Source organism: Trichosurus vulpecula, chromosome X (genome assembly GCF_011100635.1).
Source record: "Trichosurus vulpecula isolate mTriVul1 chromosome X, mTriVul1.pri, whole genome shotgun sequence".
Taxonomy (NCBI): Eukaryota; Metazoa; Chordata; class Mammalia; order Diprotodontia; family Phalangeridae; genus Trichosurus; species Trichosurus vulpecula.
The window spans coordinates 27,735,771-27,761,481 of NC_050582.1; the positions used below are offsets into that span (position 1 = coordinate 27,735,771).

At 44.9% G+C, this 25,711-nt stretch overlaps 1 protein-coding gene across 2 annotated transcripts in view; it reads right to left on the minus strand.

Annotated features, from left to right (window-relative positions):
* Window positions 1-2,359: 2,359 nt before the first annotated feature.
* ZNF185 (zinc finger protein 185 with LIM domain) overlaps window positions 2,360-25,711 on the minus strand; it is a 73,588-nt gene continuing 50,236 nt past the window's right edge. Inside the window, exons 14-20 of one of the 2 annotated variants that reach the window (XM_036739894.1) lie at window positions 25,420-25,509; window positions 22,278-22,376; window positions 19,182-19,271; window positions 14,619-14,816; window positions 8,319-8,421; window positions 4,960-5,058; window positions 2,360-3,944 (exon numbers count right to left, since the gene is read on the minus strand). In XM_036739894.1, coding sequence (XP_036595789.1) covers window positions 4,960-5,058; window positions 8,319-8,421; window positions 14,619-14,816; window positions 19,182-19,271; window positions 22,278-22,376; window positions 25,420-25,509 — 679 coding nt within the window. In that variant the 3' untranslated portion in view covers window positions 2,360-3,944. The remainder of the gene's footprint in view (window positions 3,945-4,959; window positions 5,059-8,318; window positions 8,422-14,618; window positions 14,817-19,181; window positions 19,272-22,277; window positions 22,377-25,419; window positions 25,510-25,711) is intronic. The other variant, XM_036739893.1, reaches the window with a different exon arrangement.

Genomic DNA, 25,711 nt, shown 5'->3' on the forward strand with positions numbered 1-25,711 from the left:
CGGGCTCCGGCGGAATTATGAGTCTCCGGGAGTGGCGGTAGAACAGGACTACGATTCCCAGAATCCTCAGGGCGGCACCGTTTCCGGCCTCTGGCCGCAGCGCAATCACGGTTCTGGGGATTCTGGGAAGTGTAGTTCCGTTGGCTGGCGCCGAGGTTAATGCCCCGAATCGGGGAAACACAACCCCAGGGTGGGTTCTGGGAAACAGAATTTGGAAGGCCCTGAAGGAGCCTGAGGAGCCATAGCTCGGCAGCTCCGATACTTGTAGGGGGAAGACAGAATTACTATTTCTCTCTTGAGCTCCTCAGAGCCGAGGAAACAACACGATGATGCATGGGATGCGTGCGCAGCCTCCGACCTGCGTCTACTCCGGGGCATGGGGTTTGTGCGCATGTGCAATGCGGAGCTTGGCGGAACGCTATGAGAAAGGGCAACGAAAGGAACCCGGCCTGGGGCGGTGGCTCTGGGGAAAGAGGAGGGGAGGGGCTGTGTGTACAGTGAGCAGATTCTGGCAGTCTCCAGCTATCTGGGTTCAAGTCCCGCCCCTGATGTATCCTAGCTGTGTGTCATAAGGAGGAAGTCATTTAGCCTCAGTTCCCAATCCGTAGAAAGTGGTACTTAGTGGGGAGGGGCTATTGGGATGATAATGCCCATAAAGTGCAGTGGCAGTAACGGGCGTCGTGGTTCGATACCGTCCATTCCCGCTGAGAAGATGGAGAGGAGTGGGGGCCCGGCACTATGTCTTTCCCCCGACCCGCCTCGCCTCACGGGGGCAGTCAACAAACACTTTAAGGGATCAGGAAGGGCTTACCATAGGTATTACAAGAGGTGAGGAGGGAGAGGATTCTAAGCATGGGGTACAGCATAGTGCAAAAGCTTGTTTTCAGTGAACAATAAGCCTAACATGAGCTGTCAGTGTGATGTGGCTACCTCAAGCCAGTAACTCAATTGTGGGCTTAATTTATGGGGCCTAGAGATCACATGAAGTAATAGTCCCACCATACAAAGTGAAGCTGTAGTTTCATGCTAAATTCTGATCATCACATTTTAAGAGGGAGGAGTGCAACTAGGTTGGATCGCATAGGAGAACATAGCCCAACTCTCTAATTTTGCAAAAAGGTAAAATGCAGTACCAGTAAAGGGAAGTGATTTGCCCAGGGTAAGACAGGTAAGAAGGGAACATTCCAATTCAGGACACCAAATCCAGCACTGTGCTGCTGGATGCCATTTACTTCACTGTACATCTAACCAGTTATGACATAGCTGCTGAAGGAAAGCTGAGGGCAAACAGGACTGCAGGACTTAAATATAAAGTGCTATCAATTAGAGGAAAGATTATACTTGTGTTTCTCAAGGAGGCTGATTTTGGCTTAGCATGCATAAGAACCTTGTAAAAATTCAAGCTGGAATGGACAGCCTTGTAGAAGTGAGCTCTCTGCCATCGGTTTCTCAAGAAGAGCCTAGATAACCTTTCTCGAGAAGGAATCCTTGTAGTGCTGGGTGTTAATTCAGACTAGCTGGTTTCTGAGGTCTCTTCTGATTCAGACATTCTAGGAGTCTAGTATGTTTTATTTTCTTTGCCTGTTTTGTGGATGGGTCTCTTTCCATTTGTTCAGGCTGACCTGGCTGCTTGTTGTGAATTCAGGCAGGCCTTTTTCCTTTTTTGAGACTGTTTTGTCCTCTGTAAAATGTGGAGTTTGGATTCATTTGGGGCCCTTTTGGCAGTTTGATGCCATGGACCCCTTCTCAGAGCAATGCTTTAAATGTATAAAATACATTACAAAGGAAATAAATTATATGGAAGTATAGTCATAATTTTTTTTGTGACCAAGATCATACACCCCAGGTTAACAACCCCCGGATTGGGTGATCTCTAATGTTCCTTCCAGGTCCAAATCACTTGGGTTTCTGCCTGGGAAGGTCCTTGAGGGAGCATCTGCTCCATGTCCCTTCTCACTGTCCCTCACACTCCCTGCAGTACTAGGTGAGTCTTTGCTTTTGCATGGGAAATTCCTTCCACTGTTGTTATTCAGTCATTTCAGTTATTTCCAACTCTTCAAGATACCATTTGGGGTTTTCTTGGCAAAGATACTGGAGTATGCCATTTACTTCTCCAGCTCATTTTACAGGTGAGGTGAACAGGGTGAAGTGACTTGCCTAGGGTCACACAGCTAGTGTCTGAGGCCAGATTTGAACTCAGGAATATGAGTCTTCCTAACTCAAGGCCTGGCACTCTATTCACCCCACCACCTAGCTGTCCACCTTCAAGTCATAGAGGAAATCAAACCACAAAAGCCTATCATATCCAAATTAACCCTTTTGTCAAAAGTAGCGACAATTAGAGACACAGGCCAGCAATAAACCTGAAACCTAAATATTTATTAGAATTGTGATAAAGAAGGGGGGTGGAATTCCAAGTCGAACAAACAGTAAATATAATAAGCAACAAGCATAATAAATGAGGGTCCCCAGGTGAGAGTGAAACAGGTATAATCAGCCTTGAAAACTGAAATGGTAATGGAAAAGCCAAACTGCAATGTCCCCAACCTGGCCAAGGCTTGCCCACTTTCTGAGCCTGTTTGAAGAGAACAGACACCAACACTCCCTGCTCCTTGGCCTACGTGGACTGCCGCTTCTGAAACTTCCCTCTAGGGTAACTGCAAGTCTCCTGGTGAGCACAGACCTGGACCTCCAGCAATAACCCCTCTTCCCCAACCACCTTACCCCTTGGTAGATGAAAAAAATTCCCCCAAATGGATATTCTGCTTATTTCTTCTCCAAGGGGCCAGGTGGGGAGAGGAGAAGGTACGTTGCATTTGGGACCCCATCCTGAGCTACCCTGCCCACCTGTCCTCTCTTCACTCCACTTCCACCCTCTTTGAAGGACACCCACTCTCACCCCAAGGGAAGTCAAGATTCCAGGTGACTGCAGTGAAATATAATATGCTGAGCTCAGGGGATGTCTGTTGTGAAGGGGGCTGGTCATCCTCTGGTGTGAGATGACCAGCCAAAACTGTGAGGAATTCTCCCCAGGCATGTATTTTCATACATGCTGCTCAGAAGTTGGGCTTGCTCTGATACTACAGGCGAAGGCTGTCTTTCTGTTAAAGAGGAGTAGGAAACATCAATAGCAACAAAGACCATGGGGGCTCTTTGGCTTCAGGTGACCCTTCCTCTAGCAGGCTGGACAAGATGTCTCCAGCACTCAGCCCAGGTGGTAGTAATAAGGCTCTGGGCCACAGCCCACAGCCCACAGCCCACAGCCCACAGCCCACAGCCCACAACCCCTCTGGGCCACAGCTACCTCTATTCCTCCTCGGGGATTTAACTTACTAGAATTCTTTAGGTTTCTGCACCTACAAACTATCTACTCTAGATAAAGCAAAAAATCAAAAGCAATAAAAAAAACTGGATAAAGGAAAAACCCAAAGCTAATACCAAGCTGGATAATACAAAAAATCAAAGCTAATAAAAATCTGGATAATAAAAAACCCCAAAGCTAATAAAAAACTGGATAATTAAAAAAAATCAAAGCTAATCAAAAGCTGGATAATGCAAAAAACCAAAACTAATGGAAAATTGGATAAAGGAGAAACTCAAAGCTAATCAAAAAGCTGGATAATTCAAAAACATCAAAGCTAATCAAAAGCTGGATAATAAAAAATCCCGAAGATAATAAAATTGGATAATTCAAAACCGCAAAGCTAATAAAAAACTGGATAATACAAATAATCAAAGCTAATAAAAAACTGGATAATACAAATAATCAAAGCTAATAGATAGATAAAACTAATGATCTTCATGAAACACATTTTCTCCAACTGATTTAGATGGGAAAAGATGAAGGAAACAACTGGAACTAGTAACAAGGGGAATCAGGGGGGCTGGAGATTTAGGAAGATGGGTCCCCATCTTCATGATGACTCTTAATGAGCTGATCGAAACTGTAAGAAAAGAGAAGAAAACATGAGTTCTGAAATGTGGGGATGAGAGGAAGGTACTTCTTCCTCCAGTCCTCACCAAAGCCCTGGGGCTAAAATGAAATGAATATTGAATCTTGGGGGAAAAAACCCAACAAGCACCAGGCCAGTATTTTACTTAAAATTGCATTACACAAACTGGACCAAATTTTGTGCTTGGATGCCCACAGAGAAATTCAAATGGCTTCATGGAGGAATGTTTGGCATTTCTTAGGACAGTAACCCCGAGGCTGCTCTAGGAGTGCTTTGGATAAAACTGCTTTTGCCTATCTCATCACTTGCAGAAATATCTGGGGGCCTTCCTTCACTTAAATGCTATTCTCATAGTTGTACTGAGTGAGTGATAACAATAGATGTTGCATAATCAGTACTTTACAGTATAGACAAGTGGAATTGGAAAGTGGGGATGGTTAAATCTAGTATCATTTGTGTGTTTGTGTGTGTATGTGTGTATGTGTGTGTGTGTGTGTTCTAGCTCTGCTCTTCTATGATCTGTCCTCAAAAAAGGAGAACCTGACCCATAAAAATCCAAGCTAAGCAAGTCATCCCCAATCACTCATCTTTAATGAGGTATGTGACAGTGGGCATGCATGCCCATCTCCTCCAGTGGGAAATCCAATCAAAGGCCCAGACAAAGGCTCACTACCCTATAAGCTCATCAATTGATCAGGGGACTGCCTAGATTAACCTCTTACAGTAAGATTCACTTTAAATGAATGACAACATATGGACAGCCTGAGGGATAGGTACACTGGTGGCTCTAAGCTACTATAAGAAAGAGAAAGGCTGGGTAGATTTTCTAAGGAGGATTTACGGGAAAACAGGGACCCAAATCCCATAGAATAAAAAGGCCCAATTAACATAGGCAAAGTGAGCATCCACACCAGTAATGCATGATTCCTTCAATCAAAATGTTCCCCAAATGATCTCAAAGGAACCTCATTTTCTGGGCCCAAACAATAGGGAGGGGCAGACCCACCTAGAAGTGTCTTGCATAGCACTGGTCACAGTGAATGATTCCCTTGTGGATGTACACACTGTCCAGCCTATTGCCCATTTTCTTCTTGCAAATCCCACACTACAAATGAGATGAAGAACGATGATGAGGTTAGTGGAAATCCTGCACAGGGCAGGCCAGAATCAAAGTGATTGGATGAGGAAGAGCCAGCAGTGCTGTTGTGACATTACCATTGGAAGCCCTCCTCTTTCAGTTTCATTGGCCAACATAGGTAAACATAATCCAAAGTCCAGTTGTGGGATGATGGGCCACTTCTGACTCAGGAAAGGAATCTGAAAGTTGTTGCAGACTGTTTCCTGAAGCCCTCACAGCCCAGTTGATGTCTGTGGCTAAAAAGACCTTTGAATACTCTAGGTACCATCAAAAGTGAATTATGGGAAACACCTCTAGGCAAACACCTTCAGCACTGGTATAGTCCAAGAGGGCCAGAAGCTGAACTACCTCCCACCAAAATATCAACCCTACCATTAGCACTTCATTCCTGGAGGATCAAGAAAACTTGACTTTCAGACCTCAGCCCAGTAAAATGCAAATGGTGGTGGTGGTGGTGGTGGTGAGGGAAATACCTTGAGCCCCTATGGGCTAAAACATTAATAATCAGTTAACACCTTAGCAGGGATGATAATCAGAGACTCTTCCTGTGACAGAGCTGGATAGGGAAACAGAGGTACCATGAGGGGAAGCCACTTGCCCAAGATAACATAAATAACTTCCAGCAGAGCTCAGAACAGAACCCAAATCTCTTTGACTCCCAGGCCAGCTTTATTTCTATTATTGCTGCCAGAAACAAGACACAGCTTGAGGTGGGATATTTTATGTGTGTATGTGTGTCTATGAGAAATTCTCATAGGGCAGGTTGAGGGAAAGATACTAAAGACCATTTTGAGCTACTTCATAGTGGGGCTGCAGTTCTAGAATATATATTACACATACATAAACATGCATTATGCAAGGATATGTATGTATAAATGGAGTGTGGGGCCGTCCTGCCCATGTACACTGCACAGGTGCCCAAAGGAACACTTGTCTGGAGCTGTGCACTATCGGTGTGGGAAATTCCTGATGTTATATGTAGTTCCCTTAGCTGAGCCAGATCTGCAGCTCTTTTGTAACTGCTAGGTTTAGAGAGTTGCCTAGGGAGCTGAGAAGTTAAGTGACTTGCCCAGGGTCATATAACCAGTATGGGTCAGAGGCTAGAATTGAACCTGGTCTTCCTGGCTTTGAGGCTGGCTTATACAATACAAATGTTTATGTCTACATGGGAGTATTTTCCATATGAAAAATGGTAACTAATCAAATTTTGTAGCAATATGTTCCACAATTGTATTTTTTTTGGAGGGAGTTGAAATACTATTAATGATAAAAAAAAGTAGTTGCCACTTATATCTTATCCTGCTGCTGACCCTGGGTTCCTGTAAGCAACATGTAAGCTTTGGAAGGTTCTACCCACCCTGAGCCTGTTAGCTAGGGATGAACCTAGTTAAGTGGAGAGGAGCTAGTTCCCAGGTGGTGGGCCCGCTGAAGCCTCAGCTACTCACAGAGACCAGCTACCAGGGCTTTGGGGTAGTATCCACTGATGGAAATCACCCATCTTTTGAAGTATTGACCATGAAGGGGAGAAAGGGAAAGAAATGAAGGCAGAGGTGTTGGGGCTCAGGGATATAATCCCATAGCATACTGCCCTAGTTAGGCCCCCAGCTGGAAGTTCTTCCTCCATCCCGAAATGTCATTGAAGAGATGGGGATGGAGACACTATGCAGTGACCTGAGGATTTGGGAGTGCTAAGCTTCTTACAGTTAAGCTTCCCTCACCACTTGATTGAAACAGCTCTCACACATCACTACTGACATCTGACCTCCTGATTGCTAAACCCGAGGTCTTTTGTTCAGCTCTGTTCCTCCTTATCAGCTCTGTGGCTTTTGACCAGTTGATTCCTTTTGTCTCTTCCATGGGCTTCAGAAATCACACTCAGAACACTCTCTTGGATCCTCCACTTTTCCACTTCCTCTGTCTCCATCTCTTCTGCTGAACATCATCTTCCTGCCCTTGGACTGTGGCTATTTCTCAAGGTTCTGGCCTTAGGCTCTTGAGCCTTGCCTTCTGTCTCTCTTTCCCTCTCCCCTACAACCTGGTAGTCAAATTCAATACCATGGCTTCACTTGCCACTTCATTGCAGAGGACTCCCAAACCTGAGCTCTTACCTTGGCATCTCTTCTGAGATCTAGGCCCCTACTGCACCCAAACCAATCCCCTCCCTACCCTGCTGCTTTGGCCAATCACAGCAATACTTCATCTTGCCTCTCCATTGCCCATTAATTTCTAAGTTCTTTTGTCATGTCCAGTCCTCCTAATACCACCATCTTTCTCAACACCTTCTTTTGAAATATCCCATATCAGTTATTTTATCTGTATCCCCAAACCCCACATTCTTTAGTCTAGCCTAACTATACCTCGCCCCGTCTATCACTGCACTAGGCTCTGAAGTAGTTTCCTCTTTGCTGTGCCATTTCCATCATGTTTAGGGAAACAGCTGTCACCAAGAAATCACAGCTATCCCCATGTTCTATCAAATCTTTACTTGGTATTCATGACCTCCCATACCAATCTACCACTGCTCAACTTCTAAACTTCCAAAGATCCTGCTAATCCATTCAGGCTAGTCTTCCTAATGTCCCCTCAAGCCACATTCATTTCCTGTCTCCTTTGCTCATGCTATTCCTACCAATTTTCCCTGATCAAGCTTTGATTTGTCTGGAAAGCCCCCTTTCCCCCTTTGTGTAGCCCACCCTGAGTAGCAGCCTCTGCCTGGAGCACTTCAAGTCTGCACCCCACAAGCAATCCTTCAGTCCTTGCCTGGGTCCTATCTTGTACTCTGATCCTTATTGTAGGGAGATCTTGTATCCTCAAGGGCAGGGACCATGCCTTTCACTCCTGCAACCCCGCTAAGCACCCAAGACACAGGGCTTCGCTCATGCTTGCTGACTTTCTGAAGTGCTGCATCTTTTCCACTTGTGGCCAATATGATTTTCCCCTCTGTGGGCCTCAATTTCCTTCTCTGTAAAATGAAGATACCTAGATGATCCTGAAGGCCCTTTCCAGCTCTGAATCAATGTGGCTATGAATCTAATGGCTGTAGCTCCTGAAAGTTCTAAGAAAAGCCTTTGAATCTATTTGGGAGTATCCAGTGAGAACCTTAGACAAAAGGCCTCAGCTTTGGATAATCTGTGGAATCTGAAGAATTACCATGCTTTCCCGATGAGGGGGATGGATAGGAGAAGAGGGAAATGTGTTTTGTTTTTTAATAGTAAAACAATCCTTACCTTGAAGCAACACTCATGGCAGCAGATGCCCAAGTGCTCCAGAGTAATTTTGGGCCCATATCTGATCTCTGTGTAGCAGTAAGTGCAGATAACAGCACTCATCCTAGGGAGAAGGAGGAGATCTTGGTGAATGGCCAAAGGGCAACAATACCAGTTTGGGTTACTGGCTCCAGATGGTTCGGAATCCATTCCATCAGCCACAGGCTCAGTGCCAGGATCACAGACAATCTTCCTACTTTCCCACTTTAGAGATGGCCCGAGGGCAGTTTCCTGCAGGTCAGCCAGGAGTTGGCACAGAAACTTCTACCTGGAGGGCATGGGACTTGCTGGCTCTCCTCAGCTCCAAGGACTAATCAGTGGGCATGTGAACACGCAGTTCTTCTTGGAACCACCCTCTTTCTTCCTGCCCTCCCACTTGTCTAGTTTTACAGCTGCTGGCTGAAGCCTTGGATATTAGAACCAACACCTGCTATGCCAGATAGCAACATTCCATCTAGCCCAAATCTCTGAAGAGGCATATTTCAGTTCATTCCCTTAAAATGAGTTATTAGCTTGTTTTCCTAAGCTCTCCACTCCAAGGTTAGTCTGGCACGAAAGGTCTTCATTTCACCTTGGGCACTTATACTTTGCTGATGTCGGTGACCACTTTTATATATCCATGTCCCATTTACTTATTCATCTCTATTAATTATCTCCTCCCTCCCCTCCCTTCAAAAGGCATGACTCAGAAGAAGCAGGCTGAGGGGCATGTGTTAGGATTCTCAGGTAAAGTCAGGCAAAGACTGCTACCCAACCCCAATGGTTAAATAGCTCCCTAGGACCCAGACCAAAGCACTGATAAATGTTTGTAACATCTGAAGCAATTAGCAGTAGACTAAAGATTTGGTCCATTCTTCTGGCCTGTCAAGTTTCTTTGGGATTTCGATCTTGTTAGCGATCATGTCATCCCTCTCTCCCGCATCTGTCATCTCCAAATTCAGTAAAATCTACTTGTATGCAATGCCACAGTAATAAAACACTCCATCTCTTGGCTCTGAGCATTTTCCTCTGTTCATTATTTCCTATTTACCCCATATATAGCTTGCTTTGTATATATTTGTTTGTGTGCTGTCTCCCCTACTAGACTGTAAATTTCTTGAGGGGAGGGACTATCTTTTGCCTCACCTTGTAATCCCAGTGCTTAGCACAGTGCCTGATACACAATAGGCATTTAAAGTTTGTTGACTGACCAGAATAGGGTTAAGGAGAGAGACCTGTGACACCTGACATAGGTCCTATTGGTCACTTGGCTCCTATTAAACCTAAATGTGTAGTCCAATCCTCTCCATCTTGTTCATAAGAATACAGTGAAATTATGATAAGCCTGTCAAGTATGGTGTCCTTACACAGGTTTACTGTCAATGTATGTAGGGTTGCTAGCCCTGACCCGAATGCCTGCCTAGTTTGTCATCTAGCTCTGTGCCTCCACAAGCTTCTGATAATTGTGTTGAGTGAAATCTAACAGGTTTGAAGCAGGCCCAAGGCCCTGCCCTGCCCAGAGGAGTGCACGGGCTCTGTAATAGTTGCTTTCCTGTGTTTACAGGATCTCTTGTTCTGAAGGGTTAGAATTTCAGATCGCAAGTAATCCAGGTACTGTACTAGAGCATTTGCGGGTATAAATAACCTGCATGATTTCATTGGTTTGCATATCCTGGTGACCCTGTGAGACCAAACTGTAGTATAGCCACCAAATGGACATCTCTGCAACAGGGCACCACCACAGGAGTGGATGCCCTTCTCCAGGAAGGAAGAGACATGCCAGGAGAACTGTTCGATCTCAGTCCAGCCATCTGGGTTTCTAGTGCTCCAGGAGAAGGGTGGGAAAGATGGACACCTGGTCACTACCCAAGGAGTAATGAAGGAGCATTCAGCAGAGCCTCAACTAAGGCACCAAGGCAGACCCAAGGGCCCTAGGGTTAGACAGTTTGCTAGGCCAGTCAGAAGAAAGAGAATTATGGGAGCCAAGACCCAGGCCCCAGAATCACCATTTTCATAGGAAGAAATTTTTTCTTGGTAGACTAGGAAGGTAAAGCACACCACAGCCCTCACATCAATGGGCATTCTGAGAGCTACGTATACCAATTCTAATCAAGCGTTTACCAACCTCAGTGAGGATTCAGAGAAATAGTATACCAATTCTAATCAAGCATTTGTCAACCTCCAGCTAGGCACAGATAGTCCTTATTCTCAAGGGGCTTTATCATCTAAAAGAGGGGATGAAATCAGGGCACCTGAAGTAGTTATAAGACAAGCTGGAAAGGGATGAAAGTGCATGGGGACAGTAAGTGAGGCTAATGAACTGGAGGAGGGAAGGATTTTGAACTGCGGAAGAGCTCAGACAGGCCTTCACTCAGGAGTTGAATAGGTAGAGATAGAGTAGAAAGGGAGAAGCGACCATTCTAGATGTGAGGGACATGCAGCTAAATTGGGGAGGCCCTGGAATGACGATGGAAGCCCTGGTGGTTTATTCTTCAAGCCAGGAGGGATCCAGTGAAGATGTTTGAGTACAGAAGATGTGGATATATCCCACTTGTGCATTAGTAAGGTGGCCCCATTAGAGAGGAGACAGGCTGGAAGCAGGGGGCTGAGCTAAGACATATAGCAAGGTGCACGTTTGACATGGGACTGACTGAGGGGTGTTTGAAAGGCAGAAAGTAAATGACTGGCTGCTTGGTGTGTCCCCAGGACACCAGAGATCCCAGACAAGGGTGTCTGGAAGCTGAAACCCATGGAATTGAAAGTTACACTTTCTCTGACTTGCTGAAGTGTGAGGAGGGCCTAGCAGATGACAGCTCTCCTTTGCAAAGAGAATCCCTTTGCTTCAGAAAGAGACAAAGAACAGAAATGTAGACTGGAGGACTCAGAGCAAGGAGGAGCAGAGAGAAAAGACACACCCTCCCTTGTGTCGACTCTTCTCTGAAGAACTTGCACATTTCTTTCTGGGGGCTAGCAAATGGCATAGATGTTCTCTCTGGAAGCCTTGGCTACAAGCATTTCTATGATTTCAGGGCCATAACATCCAGCAAAATACCATCAATCACGCAAGGGAGCCCCAACATTTCATCTCCAGTGGGGTGAGAGGAGAAATGAGGTAGTCAGCTTCTGGCTCAGGTCCATAAAGGCGGGGGGGGGCAGACTGGGGAGTCTAGAAGCATCTGACCCACCTCTGGGTCATAGAAGTCCAATGGACAGATGGGAGTCTTGGGTATAGGGGCTGAGCCAGGAATTAAGATTCTCTCTAGGGGAGGCCCAAGTTATATAACATAAGCCCAAATGGATGCCACAATTTGCTTTAGACTGGCCTCAAATTGTTCACTCAACCCTGTAAACCCATGGCTTTTCTTGATAATCTCTCTACCTGGAATGGACTCTGAGGGACAATCCTGGACAAGAAGTAACCTCTCTTCTACAAAGCCTACCTCAGGTCAGGCCCACAGGCCTTGGAACTGAACCAGAACTTAGGTGGATATTCAAGTGCATTGAGAATGTAAAGTCACTAAAGGGCATTCACCACTCACTGGTCTTCCCAAGGCAGTGGCCCAGCCAAGAAAGGAAGCTATGGCATTTGGCTCCAGGCAATCAGCAGGAGAGCCAAGATGGCTAACTCCTCTCCTTCCCTGTGCCAGAACAGAGACACTGACCAGCCCTTCTTCTTCCTTACTTGGAAGAATTAGAAGATGGTTCACCGTCTGAGGCTGAGGAACTGTCTCGAGAGCTGGCAGCCATACTGCCCATGGATGTTCTCTCCCTGGAAGCAGAGACACATCTGAGGAAGGAGGAGAGGTAGTTGTGAGCACAGAAGCCAGGGCTTCCTCAGGGCACAAGGCTCCACAGCAGCAAAACTGTAAAAGCGGCAACTTGATGGTTCTCTGGAGGTTTAAACTAGGTCACATTGATACATCCTTTGTAGGTAACGTGTCCTCTGGGCTTTTTACCTCAGTGATTTAAAAATCATTTTTGAGAGTCTCAGTATGAATAGCTTAGGAAGATCCTGCCCAGGAACAGTTGAGGCAATGGATTAACATCCAAGAACCAAAAGAAAAGGGGGCATATCTTCTCTTCTGCAGGAAGCTATGACTCCTGCCCAGGGCCAGGGGCCCTCCCCTGCCTCAGGGAACCAGCAAGAAGAGCCAGAAAGGAGGATGAGCCATGTGAGCTGCAAAGGCAGCAGAAGGCATTTGGGGTGCCTCCCACAGCAAGAGGGAGATGCCTTGAGAATGTGCTTGCTGTACAGCCCTAGGAAACACCTACTCTTCTGCTAGGAGGCAGAGCATGGTGGGGTATTCAGAGCAATCTGAGGCAAGAGAACTGGCATATCTATGTTAGACTGATGTATACATGACAGTAAGCAGAGAGAGTATAGGTAGGGTGGCCAAGGGTACCTGGAGGAGTGCTTAGCAGCAGCAATAGCCCCTAAGCTCACAGCCTTCCTTGTGTAGAGCGTAGGTTGCTCCTGGATATCAAGGTCAGACAAGTTCAGGTCATGGCTCGTTAGCACTACTCCAGAGCCTATCCACAGTAAATGGGGGAACTGTGCCTCAGACCTGGCCTAGAACAGCCTATCTCATCATCCCAACTGTCTAGAGAAGGGGCACCCAAAGGCAGGTACCCAGATGTGTCACCTACAGAAAGGCAGAAAGAAGTCAGGCATTTCTCAGTATCAAACTCTGGGGTTCATTCCATCTGAGATAGCCTTGGTGTTAGGTAGATGCTTAGCATGGTGCTTGGCACATACTAGGTACTTAATAAATGCTTTCTCACTGTTGACGACTTGACCACTTTGCTGGAAAGTACGTTAATCACTGCTTCAATATGCCTTTCCCTTGGCTAGGAGGACATGAGGGCTTCCTGTAATGGCTCTCTAACCCTGGGTAACAACACCAAGCAGTTCTAACCTAAGGAGGCTGGTTTCTTAATAAACAAACAAAACAGAAATATTGACTTCACAGGAGGTCTGTTCTAACCATCAGTTTCAATGACCTCTATGGGAAAGTCCTTTAGGCTCTGCAGCCCATTCTTTAGAACTTCCTCACAAAGGCCAAAGGTTTTGAGGGTGGACTTACTTTTGGATACAGCCAGAAGTTATTTGGAGGCAAGTATGGTGAACAAGCTTGGCATACAAGCTGGGGTATAGTGATTTTGGCTCCAGTCAACAGGAATGTTGTCATGATCAAGAGGCCAATAGCTACCCCCCATTCCTGCCTTCCTCTGTTGAGCCTGGGCCCTTGCAAATGCTTCAGAACCCAAATGTCTGACCTGGTGGGATGAATTCCTCAGCAACAATACTGTCAGTGTTAAACAAACAATGGCATAATGTCCTCTCCATTTCAGTAGGATTCACATTTTTGCTCTCACGTGCCCAAGCTTTCTACCACAGACAGTCACGTTTTCTGGTTATCCATGGAAACAGTGTCTTATGTCTCTCATCACTGGCTCCTCTTCACCTCAAAAATGTGTTCAGTTTTCCAGCTTTCCTTGAAGTCATACTTCCTGCAAGACTGGAGCCTGGCCCTGCTTTCACCAGTCCTAGGGATTCAACGTCCTTCCCCATCAAGTCCTTATCCCACAGATAGTGCCTTTTCCCTGTCCCCTCCATTCCATTCCACAGATTTGCTGGTATTCATTTTGATGAACATGGAAAGAACACTGGCTATATAGCCAGAGAAACTAGGTTCAAATATCACCTTTGACACTAACTGCGACACTGGACAAATCAGTTAGCCTCCCTGGGCCTCAGTTTCTTCATCTGTAAAATGAAGAGGTTGGTCAGGGGTGGAGAACCCATGACCTCGAAAGTGTGGCCCTTTGACTGAATCCAAACCTCATAGAATAAATCCCCTTAATAAAAGGATTTGTTCTGTAAAACAAACTCAGTCAAAAGAACACACCCAAGGACCTAGAAGGCCACATGTAGCGTTGAGGCCGCAGGTTCCTTACCCCTGGACTAGATTGTCTCTGAGGCCCCTTCTAGCTCTAGTCCTCTGATCTTATGAGCTTCCCAAATGACCTGCCCCATCGATTACCTTCAGCAGATCTGTCTGGGCTCTGGGTCCCATGGCTACCCAAAGCCCACTATAAAGATCTAATGAGACTCCCTCCTCTGCCTCCCTGGGCCATCTGAGAAGAACAGTATGATAGAGAGTGAGTACAGCTACAAATGGGCTGGGAAGAAGCAAGCCCTGGCAGAAGAGTTTTGCTTTAAAGCACCCAAAACTTACATTTCAGCTATCCATTGTTCACCAGTCTTGCTTCACCCCTTACCTTCTGGAGCCATATTCTTGGCCACTGCCCTTCAGGGGCAGCTGGTTAGCAGAAGCAGGAGCCATGGCTCGATAGTCACTGGAGTGAATATTTGGTTCTGGGCAGGCACCTCCCCTGGCTGCAGCAAGTCCAGTGTTGTCCCATCTGGCCTCCCTGACTATGGTAGTAACACTTCTCTCCTCATAACCAGAGAGGGAGCTAGAAAAGAAGGAAACCATTCATGGAGCCCATGACCCACACAACACTAACATGAATTTAAGATTTAGTTTACAAGCAAAAAACCCCTGTCCTCATAGTTTCAGGGTACAGGGGCTTTCAAGAAATCCCTTCTTTTTTGCCCCTGTTCATTTTGCTGATCAAGTGAATAGAGAATCCCTAAAACTCCAGGCTAACCTCCTGTGGTCAGATGTCATGATGCTGTCCATGCTGGGCAGGGTTCCAAGTCTTCGACCAGTAGAGCTGGCAGAGGATGATGCAAATCTACAAGAACACAACAGGATGTGGGATCCAAAGGGAACTTTGAGGTCACCTAGGCCAACCCTTTCACTGCACAGATGGGAAAACTGAGTCCGAGAAAAGGGAAGGGACTTCCAGATATCACACAGGTAATGGACTGAAGAGCTCATGTAGACTGTTGTTGTTCAGTTGTTTCAGTTGTGTCCAACTCTACATGACCCCATTTGGGGTTTTCTTGGCAAAGATACTGGAGTGGTTTGCTATTTCTTTCTCAGCTCTTTTTACAGATGAGGAAACTGAGGCAAACAGGGTTAAGTGACTTGCCCAGGGTCACAAGCTAGTGTCTGAGGCTAGATTTGAACTCAGGAAGAGGAGTCTTCCTGACCCCAGGCCAGGCACTCTATCCACTGTAGTGCCACCTAGCTATAGCTAGGCTAACTTCCACCCTAAAAGTAATCCCTTTGCCAGTATCTGCAACCAGTGGTCGGTCATCCAGTGGTTGGGTGGGATCAGAATCCCACACACATACCAAATGCTAGAGTTTGCCCCAAACCCTTTCTTATTCGTTATCCTTCCTGAATTACACATCCATCTGGAGGAGGAAAGGAGGGCATTCAGCTTGTGCTGCCCACCAACAAGTTTGCCCCACTCTTGCTCATCAGCTCCTTTGCCAATTTCTGGCAAGCCTTAGGAATATAGTCTATGGTAGGGGGCAGCACACTAGATTCAGACTTAGCTGATCCGGGTCCAAGGCATACATCTCCCTTGCTTTCTCTCTGACTTTAGGAAAGGTGTGGTAACACGAAAAGAGCTCTGGAAAGGACGTTGAGATCTGTCCATTCTAGCCCCAGCCCTGCCAAAAGTTGGGCCATTGACTAGGCATGTGACCTTGGGCAATCTCTCTGAGATCTCTAGCTAAAAAAAGTATGAGCTGATGGCTAAAGAGAATGCAGCCCTCAATCTGTGATTCCCTCATTGATGATGCTAAATTGTTTCATCTCTGAGCCTCAGTTTCCCCATTCTCATCCTGTCTTCATCATAAGGCCTATTTTTGAATCAGATGAGATCACCTCTCCACTACCTTTGAAAAAATGGGCTTTTAGAATTACAAAGTAAGTCTATCCGACAAGTGAACTGGAAACCCTTTCCACAACATCCCCAGAAAATGGTCATCTAGCTTTTGCTTGAAGCCCTCCAGGGAAGGGGAAGCCCACTCCCTCCTGGGGCAGCTCATTCCATTTAAGCATTGGGAAATTTTCCCTTATACCAAACCTATATGGGTCTCTCTTTAACTTCTACCCATTGCTCTTAGTTGTACCTTCTGAGGCCAAACTGAATAAACCTAAGCACTTAAGAATTTCCATGAATATCAAGAGGGCGTTAATTGGGATGGTTCCTGAGGTCCTTGACACTATCTGGATGGTGGCATCAGCAATACCTTAGGTGGGATTCACCTGAGGTCCAAGCCAGGTGGGGGAAGGGGACATTTAGGGGAAGAGACCCCTGCATTCCAGAAGCCTGCCCCTGCTTGCAGAGACCTTAGCCTTGTGCTGCTTCTCTCACATGGAGGTTCCAACTCACAGACTTGGAAGGAGCCTTGAGCCTGGGAGATCCTATCTTCACTTCTACCCTTAAGTTTCCATGTGATCCTGGTCAAGTCATTTACATATAGCCTTTCTGGACCTCAATTTCATCCTCTGAAAAATGGGGGTTAGCTTAAATGGTCTTGAAAGTTCTCAGTAAATAGGTTGCTCATTGGGTACATGACAAAATAGATTAGGACTATTTATAAATGCATGCCTCCCTGCCCCCAAGCCTCAGTTTCCTTATCTGTAAAGCATGGGAGTTAGACTAGACAACCTCTAAGGTATAATATAGGGTGTCCCTAAAGTCTGGACACATAGGAAAAATGCATATTTTGAAATATTTGGAATATTAACAGACCTTAGCCCCCTTGACTTCTTTTTCTGGGGTATGCTAAAGGAGAAGGTGTACTCAATGAAAATCACAGATGCAACACACTTGAATGAATGTGCTAAAATTGACGGCAATGTGGAGTTATTGCATTGAACTCACGTGAATCTCGCAAAGTGCATCAACCTTTGCATCACAAATGATGCAAATCATATTGAAGATGTTATTTGTTAATATTCCAATTAAATAAAATGTGGTTGAAAATTTCATTCATTTCATTTCTTGAAAATATGTATCCAGACTTTAGGAACACCCTGTATATTCTGATCAGGTAGATTGGCAGAGTAGAAAGAGCACTAGACTTGAAGTTGGAAAACCTGGTACGAATCCCAACTCTGCCACAAACTATGTGACCCATGGCAAGTCAATCCCCCTCTCTAGGTCTGTTTCCTCTTTTGTAAGATCAGTTGGAAGAAATGGTATCTAATACCTATTCTGGCCCTCAGGCCAAGGATCCAAAAAGAACAGTACCCTCCTGGGGAAAGAGTCATGCATGAGAAGCCTAGGCCACTTCTGCTACTTACTCCCCAAAGACTCTGGACAGATCTCTTCCCTTTGGGGCCTCAGTCTCCCCATCTATAAAATGGGGAGTGAAGGTGGAACCAGGTGATTTTAATAAATGTCTTTTCATTCATTCTTTCATCTCTCAAGTCCCGTTTACACTGATTGAAGGGTTCCTAACCTAGGATCCACAAACCTGTTTTTTTAAATAACTTGACAACTGTATTTCAATATAATTTGTCATCCTAGGCTTCATCAGACTACCACAGGGGGCCAGGGCATAACAAAGGTTAAGAATCTAAAGGCATGATCTCTGCTCCACTCCTATTATTTTATGAGATAGGAGTGCCATCTAGTGTTTGGAAGAGTACATCACACCAGCCTTCTAACTGGCAAGCAAAAGCATGATTCCCCACCCCCATTCCCTTTTGTGATTGGTGCCAGAGGAAGCTGGAGGAATTGTCCAAATTGGTGATCCATGGTGGGAGGTGAGGGGGGTCCCCTAGATATTCTGGAGCCCTGCCTTTAGTGCCCAGTCTGCCTGTCTCTCCCTCTCCCTCTCTCTTACACGGTCAGCAGAACTAGGCTCATCAATGGAAAGAAGGACCTCTCATTCCTAATGATGCATTCCTCTCTCAAGGTCAGCACAGTACATATGAAGTAGTGAAAAGGGAGTATCAGGATAGAAGGCTGGGAGACAGAAGTCATTGAGTCTAGACCAAGCTCTGTCATTTAAGACTGGGTGACCTTGGACAAGTCTCTTCCCTTATCTGGGCCTCAGTTTCCCCATCTGTAAAATGAGGAAATTGGACTTCCAGCTCATGAGGCTAAGTCTCTGGATTATAGTCTATTTGACTTCTTTCTTGGTCCCAGGCCAAAAGAGAAGACAGTGGCTAATGTGGAGGGGACCCTGAGCCTGGAATGCCCTCTTCTTTCCCCCTTAGCCTCCTTTCTAGACAAAGCCTTTCTTCATCCCCTCAATTCTCCTGTCCTCTTCCTCTCTAACTACCCTGGATCTATTCTGGAGATATTTAAAGAAAACACTTAGATATCTCTGCCAATAGAGTATTGGCTCTTTGAGATCATTTCTTTTGCTTTATGTTGCATCTAGCACACTACATGGCACACAGGAAGCCTTTCACAAATGCTTGTTGCTCACTTGAGAGGACAAGTGCTAAATTTGGAGGCAGAGGCCCCAAATTCAAAATCAGGTTCTGTTACAGTGGCAGCACGTTATTACATTCAGTGGCAATGCCATGTACTGTACTACGAGTGAGACAACCTGGGTTCGATTTTCAGCTCTAGAGTTGGAAGTGGAGGCATATTTAGGGTTAGTATGACCTTGGGTAAATCACTTCCATTCTCTGGCCTTTGGTTTCATTATCTGTAAAATAGAAACTGGGCTACTTGACTTCCAAGGTCCCTTCAAGCTATGTATCTATTCTAACTAATATGTCTCACATTTGTGTGACTTTGACTAAGTTTTCTTAACCTCTTTGGGCCTCAGTGACCTTCTCTGGGCCAGATGACCTCTGAGGTCCCTTGGAGCTCTACGGAGATGATCCTGTAATCCAAGGACACATTTCATGTGGCCCTTCCCCTCCAACTGTCTGACAAATCTTCCTTACTTACCTCTGGGGTTCAGATGGCATAGGATCATCTGAGCTGGTTGAACTTCCATATCTCTTTTCAGTGGCAGTATCAGTGGAGGCAGAGGCATACCTGCAATCATAGAAACAAAGAACCTCTGAAATGAAAGGAGTCTTTGGAGACCATGTAGTTTACCCCTCTCACTTTGTATGTGGGGAAAATTGAGGTCCAGAGAAGACGGACTTGGCCAAAGGCACACAGCTAGGGGAGGCCAGGCCTACTACATGGGTTCCTTCCTCCCCAGACAGTGCTTTCTCCCCATTGTGGTGCTCTTTGCTAAGAGGGGAGAGGGCCTGCACAGTCCTAGCACACAAATTCTTCAGCCCAGTGCCACTGTGAAAGTGGGTGGGTCCCCATTAGTGTCTTTTCCTACTTTGTAGGGTTCTCACTGGGTATGCAGTATTGTAGGTTCACGGAATGATCATAATGGTCATCTGGAGAAAACACATCACATTCCTCTGAACCAAGCCTAATAAAAGCAACAAATTATAAGTCACACGCCGTAATGGATGTATCTGAGTTCCCATCAGAGAGACTTAGGCGGAGCTGGTGGAAAGCACTTTGCAACGGAAGGTTTGGATTCTAGTCTAGCATCTACAGCTAGCTGACTGTGTATGTCAAATTTCTTCCCTTCTCAGGGATTTAGTTATTCCCTCTGGAAAATGAGAGGGTTACATCAGATTGGCAAAACTGATAAAATAGGAAAATGACAAATGTTGGAGGGGCTGTGGGAAAACGGGCACATTGGTGCCCTGTTGGTGGAGCATGAATCCTAAATTCTAGTCATTCTGTAAAGTGATCTGGCATTATGCCCTGGAAGTTATTAAACTGCAAACTCTTTGACCAAGTAATACTACTTTAACTAGGTCTACATTCCAAAAAGATAAAAAAAGAAAAGGTTCCATGTGAATGAAGTGAGCAGAACCAGAAAAACAGTTTGAACTATAAATAACAACATTGTAAAAATGAAAAATTTGGCAAGATTTAAGAATTCTGATCAATGCATCAACCATAATTCAAGAAGACCTATGAAGAATGGTGCCTACCTCCTGACAGGAGAGGTAATGGATTCAAAATGCAGAATAAGATACACATTTCTGGGTATCTTCAACAATTGAAAAAATTATTTAATTGACACATTTAAAAAAGAGAAAAAAGGAAAAGTAAATGAAGGAGTTAGCTGAGCTATCTAAGGGCCTTATAGCTTTAGTCTTCTACTCAGATTATCCACTTCCTGGTGCCTTTTGAATCAATGAACTGCACTGGCTTCCTATCACACGCCAGCCTCAAGCTATCATTCTACCTCCTTTTCCACTCTGTGATTCAGCCAAAGCAGCCTTCTTTCTTCACACACGGTCCTTTAGCTCTCATCTCTGTGCCTTTGCTCTGGCCATTTCTCCTTACCTCTACCTCACAGAGTCGATCTCTTCCTCAAGCACCATCTTCTACAAGAAGCCCTTCCTAATCCCTATGATTGTTGCTGGTGGCTTCTCTCCCAAACCCCCTTGTGTTTAGACTAGTACTTGCTATTTTTCTGTAGATGCTTATTCATGTACTTGGCTCTCTTGACAGAATGTAAGCTTCTTGAGGTCACAGACTGGTTTTGTCTTTGCATCCCCAGCACCCAGAACACAACTGAGAACTCGGATCAATTTCAAAAGGTCTGTGGACTAGAAGGAGAAGTCATTTTCTAGGGCTACATCTTTAAGTAGCTGGCCCGGCTCTGGGAAAGTAAGTGAGCCAGAGGCTACTCACTACATGTTCACTAGCCACTAACTGAAATACAGTATTACCTTCAATGATTTACAATCATGACTCTGAGAAAGTGTCCTTAGGGGACCTTCAGTAAAACAGAAGGGCCCGGGACGCAGACAAGTGAAGAATTTCTGGGCTAGACCTTCATAAAAGATTGTCAGTTGGTTGGCTGACTGATTGATCTGTGTGTTTGGGTGATAGCACCAGGCTTGGGGAGGCTTTGGAAATGGACACATACATAGCATACCAAGAGGAGAGGGGAGAGGAAGGAGGGAGGAAGGCATGCATTCAGTTTCCCTGGAAGAAAAGAAGGACATCCCATAAGTAAGAAGCATGCTCATTTCTAGCTACATGTTATTCTAATAAAGGCAAAGAAGATTAGAGCTAGAATAGACAGATGCTAGAGAGAAACTTGCCCAGCCACCATTTTACAGATGGTGAAACCAAAGCCCAGAAAAGGAAAGTGACATGATACCATGTTGGGGTCTTAAAGACCCACTATTTAAAGCTATTTTTGAGGAAGTAAGTTTTTTCCCCCATGAGAGCCCATTTTTGTAGTTCAGATGGAAATGTTTAGTGAAATATAATTCGATATGCACATTCTGGATATATAGATTTTTCTGGTATATAATGGGTTACGTGAGGTTAAGATGCCCTGCTATAGAATGAGGAAGAAGCCTGATGTACCGGAAAGCATGTGAAATGTGGAGTCCGGAGACATGGTTTTGAGTTCTGGCTTTGCAACTAATTTCATAATAGTACTTTACCTGCAGGGTTATTGCGAGGACCAATTAGATAAGAAATATAAAGTGCCTGGCACACATCAAAGCACTGTAGAAATGCTAGCTATGAGGCTTGATGATAATGGGGGAACTGGGCAAGTCACCTCCCTTCTCTAAGCCTCAGTTTCTTTCATCTGTAAAAGGAAGGGGTTTGGGGTTGATGATCTCCAAGGGCTCTTTTGAGCCCCAACACTCAATAAAGTATTATTTCCCCCCATTTTGTAGTTTGACAAACTGAGGCTCAAAGTGACTAGGGTCACACAAAGAATCAAGAGTGCAATTGGGATGAGCAGTCAGCTGGGAATTGTAATTAACATGCTTCTCCTTCCGTGTTTCTCCATTTCCCTGAGTTTAGAAGATAGGGCTCTCAGCAGGAAACAAAAGTTAGTTATTGTTCATGTGAAAAAGGTCTTTTCAATTCCCTCTGAGAAGTCATTGTGGCTCTAAGGCCACATCAGAGATCAAATGGTTGTCTGAGGCCAGGAAATCTGGATCAGTGAAGACCCAAGTAAATGCATCTCTCATTTTGGGAGTACCCTACCTTGTCAAGTTCCAATAGGGCATTGCATATTCTCTGGGTACAGGTGGAACCAGACACATCTCTCGAATATCGCTTTGTTGAGGATCTGGATCAGACAGGCTAAAGACAAGGAAACATGCACCAGGTTAACAAATATTTGATTCCTCTCTGGAAGTTTATTTTGTGCCTTAAAGGCTCTGATTCAGAACGGTTTTTAGTGAAATCTTTCTTAAAGTAAATACCACTGCCAGCTGGTCTCAGATTGAGTTTCATTCCAAGGTACACTCATTTCTAAATACCCTATAGCAAAGTCATTTTCAGATGGCATAAGATACCACATTCATGTACTATCTACTGGATGGACTGAGGGTCAGGGAGTAGGAGATGGCTGGCCATCTTACCTCCTTGGATCTCTCATCTCCCTAAAACCTAAGTGCCTAAGCACTCAGTAACCCAGAGCCAAGGCAGGCCTAGTGTATCCTCCTTGGCCAGTGTCTGGTGCCGTCTAATTGTTTCCCCCTTTTCTCTCCACTTCCATTCACAATTAAAGAGGCAGTGGTGATGTGGTGGGCAAAGAGCATTGGAACAGAGCTGGAACATTGGAACATTGCTACTAGATGTGGACACGGTTAAGGAATATCATATGATGGTTTTAAAAATAAATGCAAACTATGGATGATGACCTAAGAAAACTGTTCAAAATCATTAATGATCATAGAAACATAAATCAAAAAAGCCGTGGTAGGTACACCACCTCAAATACATTAAGTTAGCAAAGGTGCTAAAAATGGAAGAATTCATTAATGGAGGGGCTGTGGGAAGAGAGGCATGCTAATTAAGTGTTGGTAGAAATGTGAATTGGCTCACATATTCTGGAAAACAATTTGGAATTATCCAAGAAAAGTAAGTACTGGGACTCTATACCCCAAGGAAGTCCTCCTACTCATCTTCCCTCCCCCACTAGAAGCTGGGACAGCAGGTTCTTTTGCCTTTTACTGCCTAGAACCAGGACTTCACGCAACCTCCTGGACATCTCTATACCATAACTCCTTTCCCCTCCATCATTTTTCAGCAGTTTTATGTGCTGTCTTTCTTCATTAGAAGGTAGGCACCTTGAAGGCAGAGACTATCTTGCTTGCTTGTATTTATATCCTTAGCACTTAAAACAGTGCCTAGCATATAGGTAAGTTCTTAATAAATGCTCCATCCATCCATCTAAGAAAAGTAACTAAATATATCTTTGATTCAGATTCTGCTATTGGGACTACATCCCAAGGAGGTTACTGATAGGAAAAAAGACCCATATGTCTAAAAGGATCATAGCAGCATAATTTGTGATAAGAAAAAAACTCAAAACAAAATACATGCTGATCAGTTGGGGAATGGCTGGACAACTGAACAAACACCAAATAAACTGAGAATTGAACAGTGTTGACAAAGGGAAGAATTCAGGAAAATGCTGCAAGATTTACAGGAAGTGATGCAGAGTGGAGGCCAAGTCCCTTCTCTCCTATTGCCACAATGACCTCAACTACAGAAAGGACAACATGGAGGAGTAACACACTTCAGGTCAAATCCAGTGGTTAATATGAGTAGCCTAACACCAGAGCTAAGGGACAGAGAGCCCTCCTTTCTGTTAAGAACTGATCATCTGCTTTTGGGGGTGGGATATACTTTGTAAATGGGTTTGTCTGAATGTTTGGTGGGGAGTTACTTTGTTTCTTTTTTTCTTAAATAAGAACATAGGATTTGGATCAAAAGCCCTGTTTTTATTCAAATCCCAGTTCCATACTTACTAGCTGTGTGATTGTGGGTAAATCAGTTCCCTGATCTAGTCTCAGTTGTCCTTATCTGTATAATAGTGATAGTATCATCTGCCTTTAGGCAGTTCAAAGAGTTGTGAGGGGCCAGTGGGAAAATGGATACCAAATGATCTGTAAGACGTAAGACACTCAAACCATGTGAGTGAGCTAATTTGGACTTAGGGGGCTAACTACTGATGGCTTTCTTAATGGCTGGAGATCATTTGATCCAAACCTCTCATACTATAGCTGAACTAAGGCTCAGAAAAAGAAAATGATTTGTCCAGGCATTCAAGAGTTCAACTCAACAAGCATTCATATTAAACACCTATTATGCGCAAATCACTGTCCTAGGTGCTAGTGATACAAAGACAAAAAGGAAAAAAAAAAGAAAATCTTTAGGGAGCTAACATTCTACTTAGTGTCCCAATCGGGAATAGAGCTAATGATTCCTGATTACCTATATACAGCAGTTAATCCAAAGTAATGAATCTCTAATAGTTGAATATCAGGCATTGTGACAAGCTAGCTTTGGGCTAGAATGGTTTCTTAGTTCCTCAAGTCACACCAGTAATAGCTGTGCCTCCAATTAGTTATTACTGGTGAACTGTGGAGAGGACACAGAGGAGAATAACATGGCATGGATAGTCGTGGCAGTCTGTGATCTGTATCATTAGCAGGAACTCCCCAGATCGCTTAATCATCTTAATAATCACATCATAGAATAACATCATGAGCACAGCTAGCAAGCAGATACCATATTCAAGTTGGCACAGGCCCAGAGAGGTAAAGCCAATTTGCCCAGGGTCATACATCTAGTAAGTATCAGAGGAAGGATTTGAACCCAGGCCCTTCTGACTCCAAGTTCAGTGACCTTTCTACTACATCTTATGGCTGCCAGGCTCTGCTGATGAAATCCAAATACCCGATTTTCCAGTTTCATTTGGAACACTATTGATGCCCTACAGCTCATGGACTTCATGATGCATGGTATGACTGTAAGTCATTGCTGCTGTGAATGCCTGGAAGAATGTTTCCTTTAGAACATCATGATATGTGCACTTCATGGTTGGGAGATGAGAGTATCCTTACTGTTCTGCTGCCCATGGACCATGAAGAAAATGGCCACATGGTGATCAGACTGAATGTGAATTTGACTCGTTGTAGCAAACACTCTGTTCTGATGCAATGAAAATAAACAGTTTTTCCCCTCTAGGTTCTAGTCTTGGCTGCCCAGCAGTTGTACTGTATCACCTTGAGTAAGTCACTCGCCCTCTCTAAGCCTTTGTTTCTTCCAGAGTAAAATAAGGGTCCTGACAGGCCAGACCCTACTGATCCTTGGAGTCTCATGACCTCCTCACCCAGGTTCGTTGCCTTCACCATGTTGCTGGTTACCATAGCTTCCTCCTTTAGTGCTACTGATATATTCCTCATCATAGCTGAAGGTAGACCTGCATGGGAAGAGAAGCACACTTGAGTCCTTTCAGCAGGACTTGAGGGCAGCTGAAGGAATGCTGAGGCCCATGCTCAAGAACCAGGATGTCTGGGTTCTATCAGTAGCATCCACTTAGGCCTGCTGTAGAATCTGCAACACAGCCCGTGGTCCACTGTGGAAAGGTGGAAGCAAACCAAGCGAAGGGCTGATGGATTTCT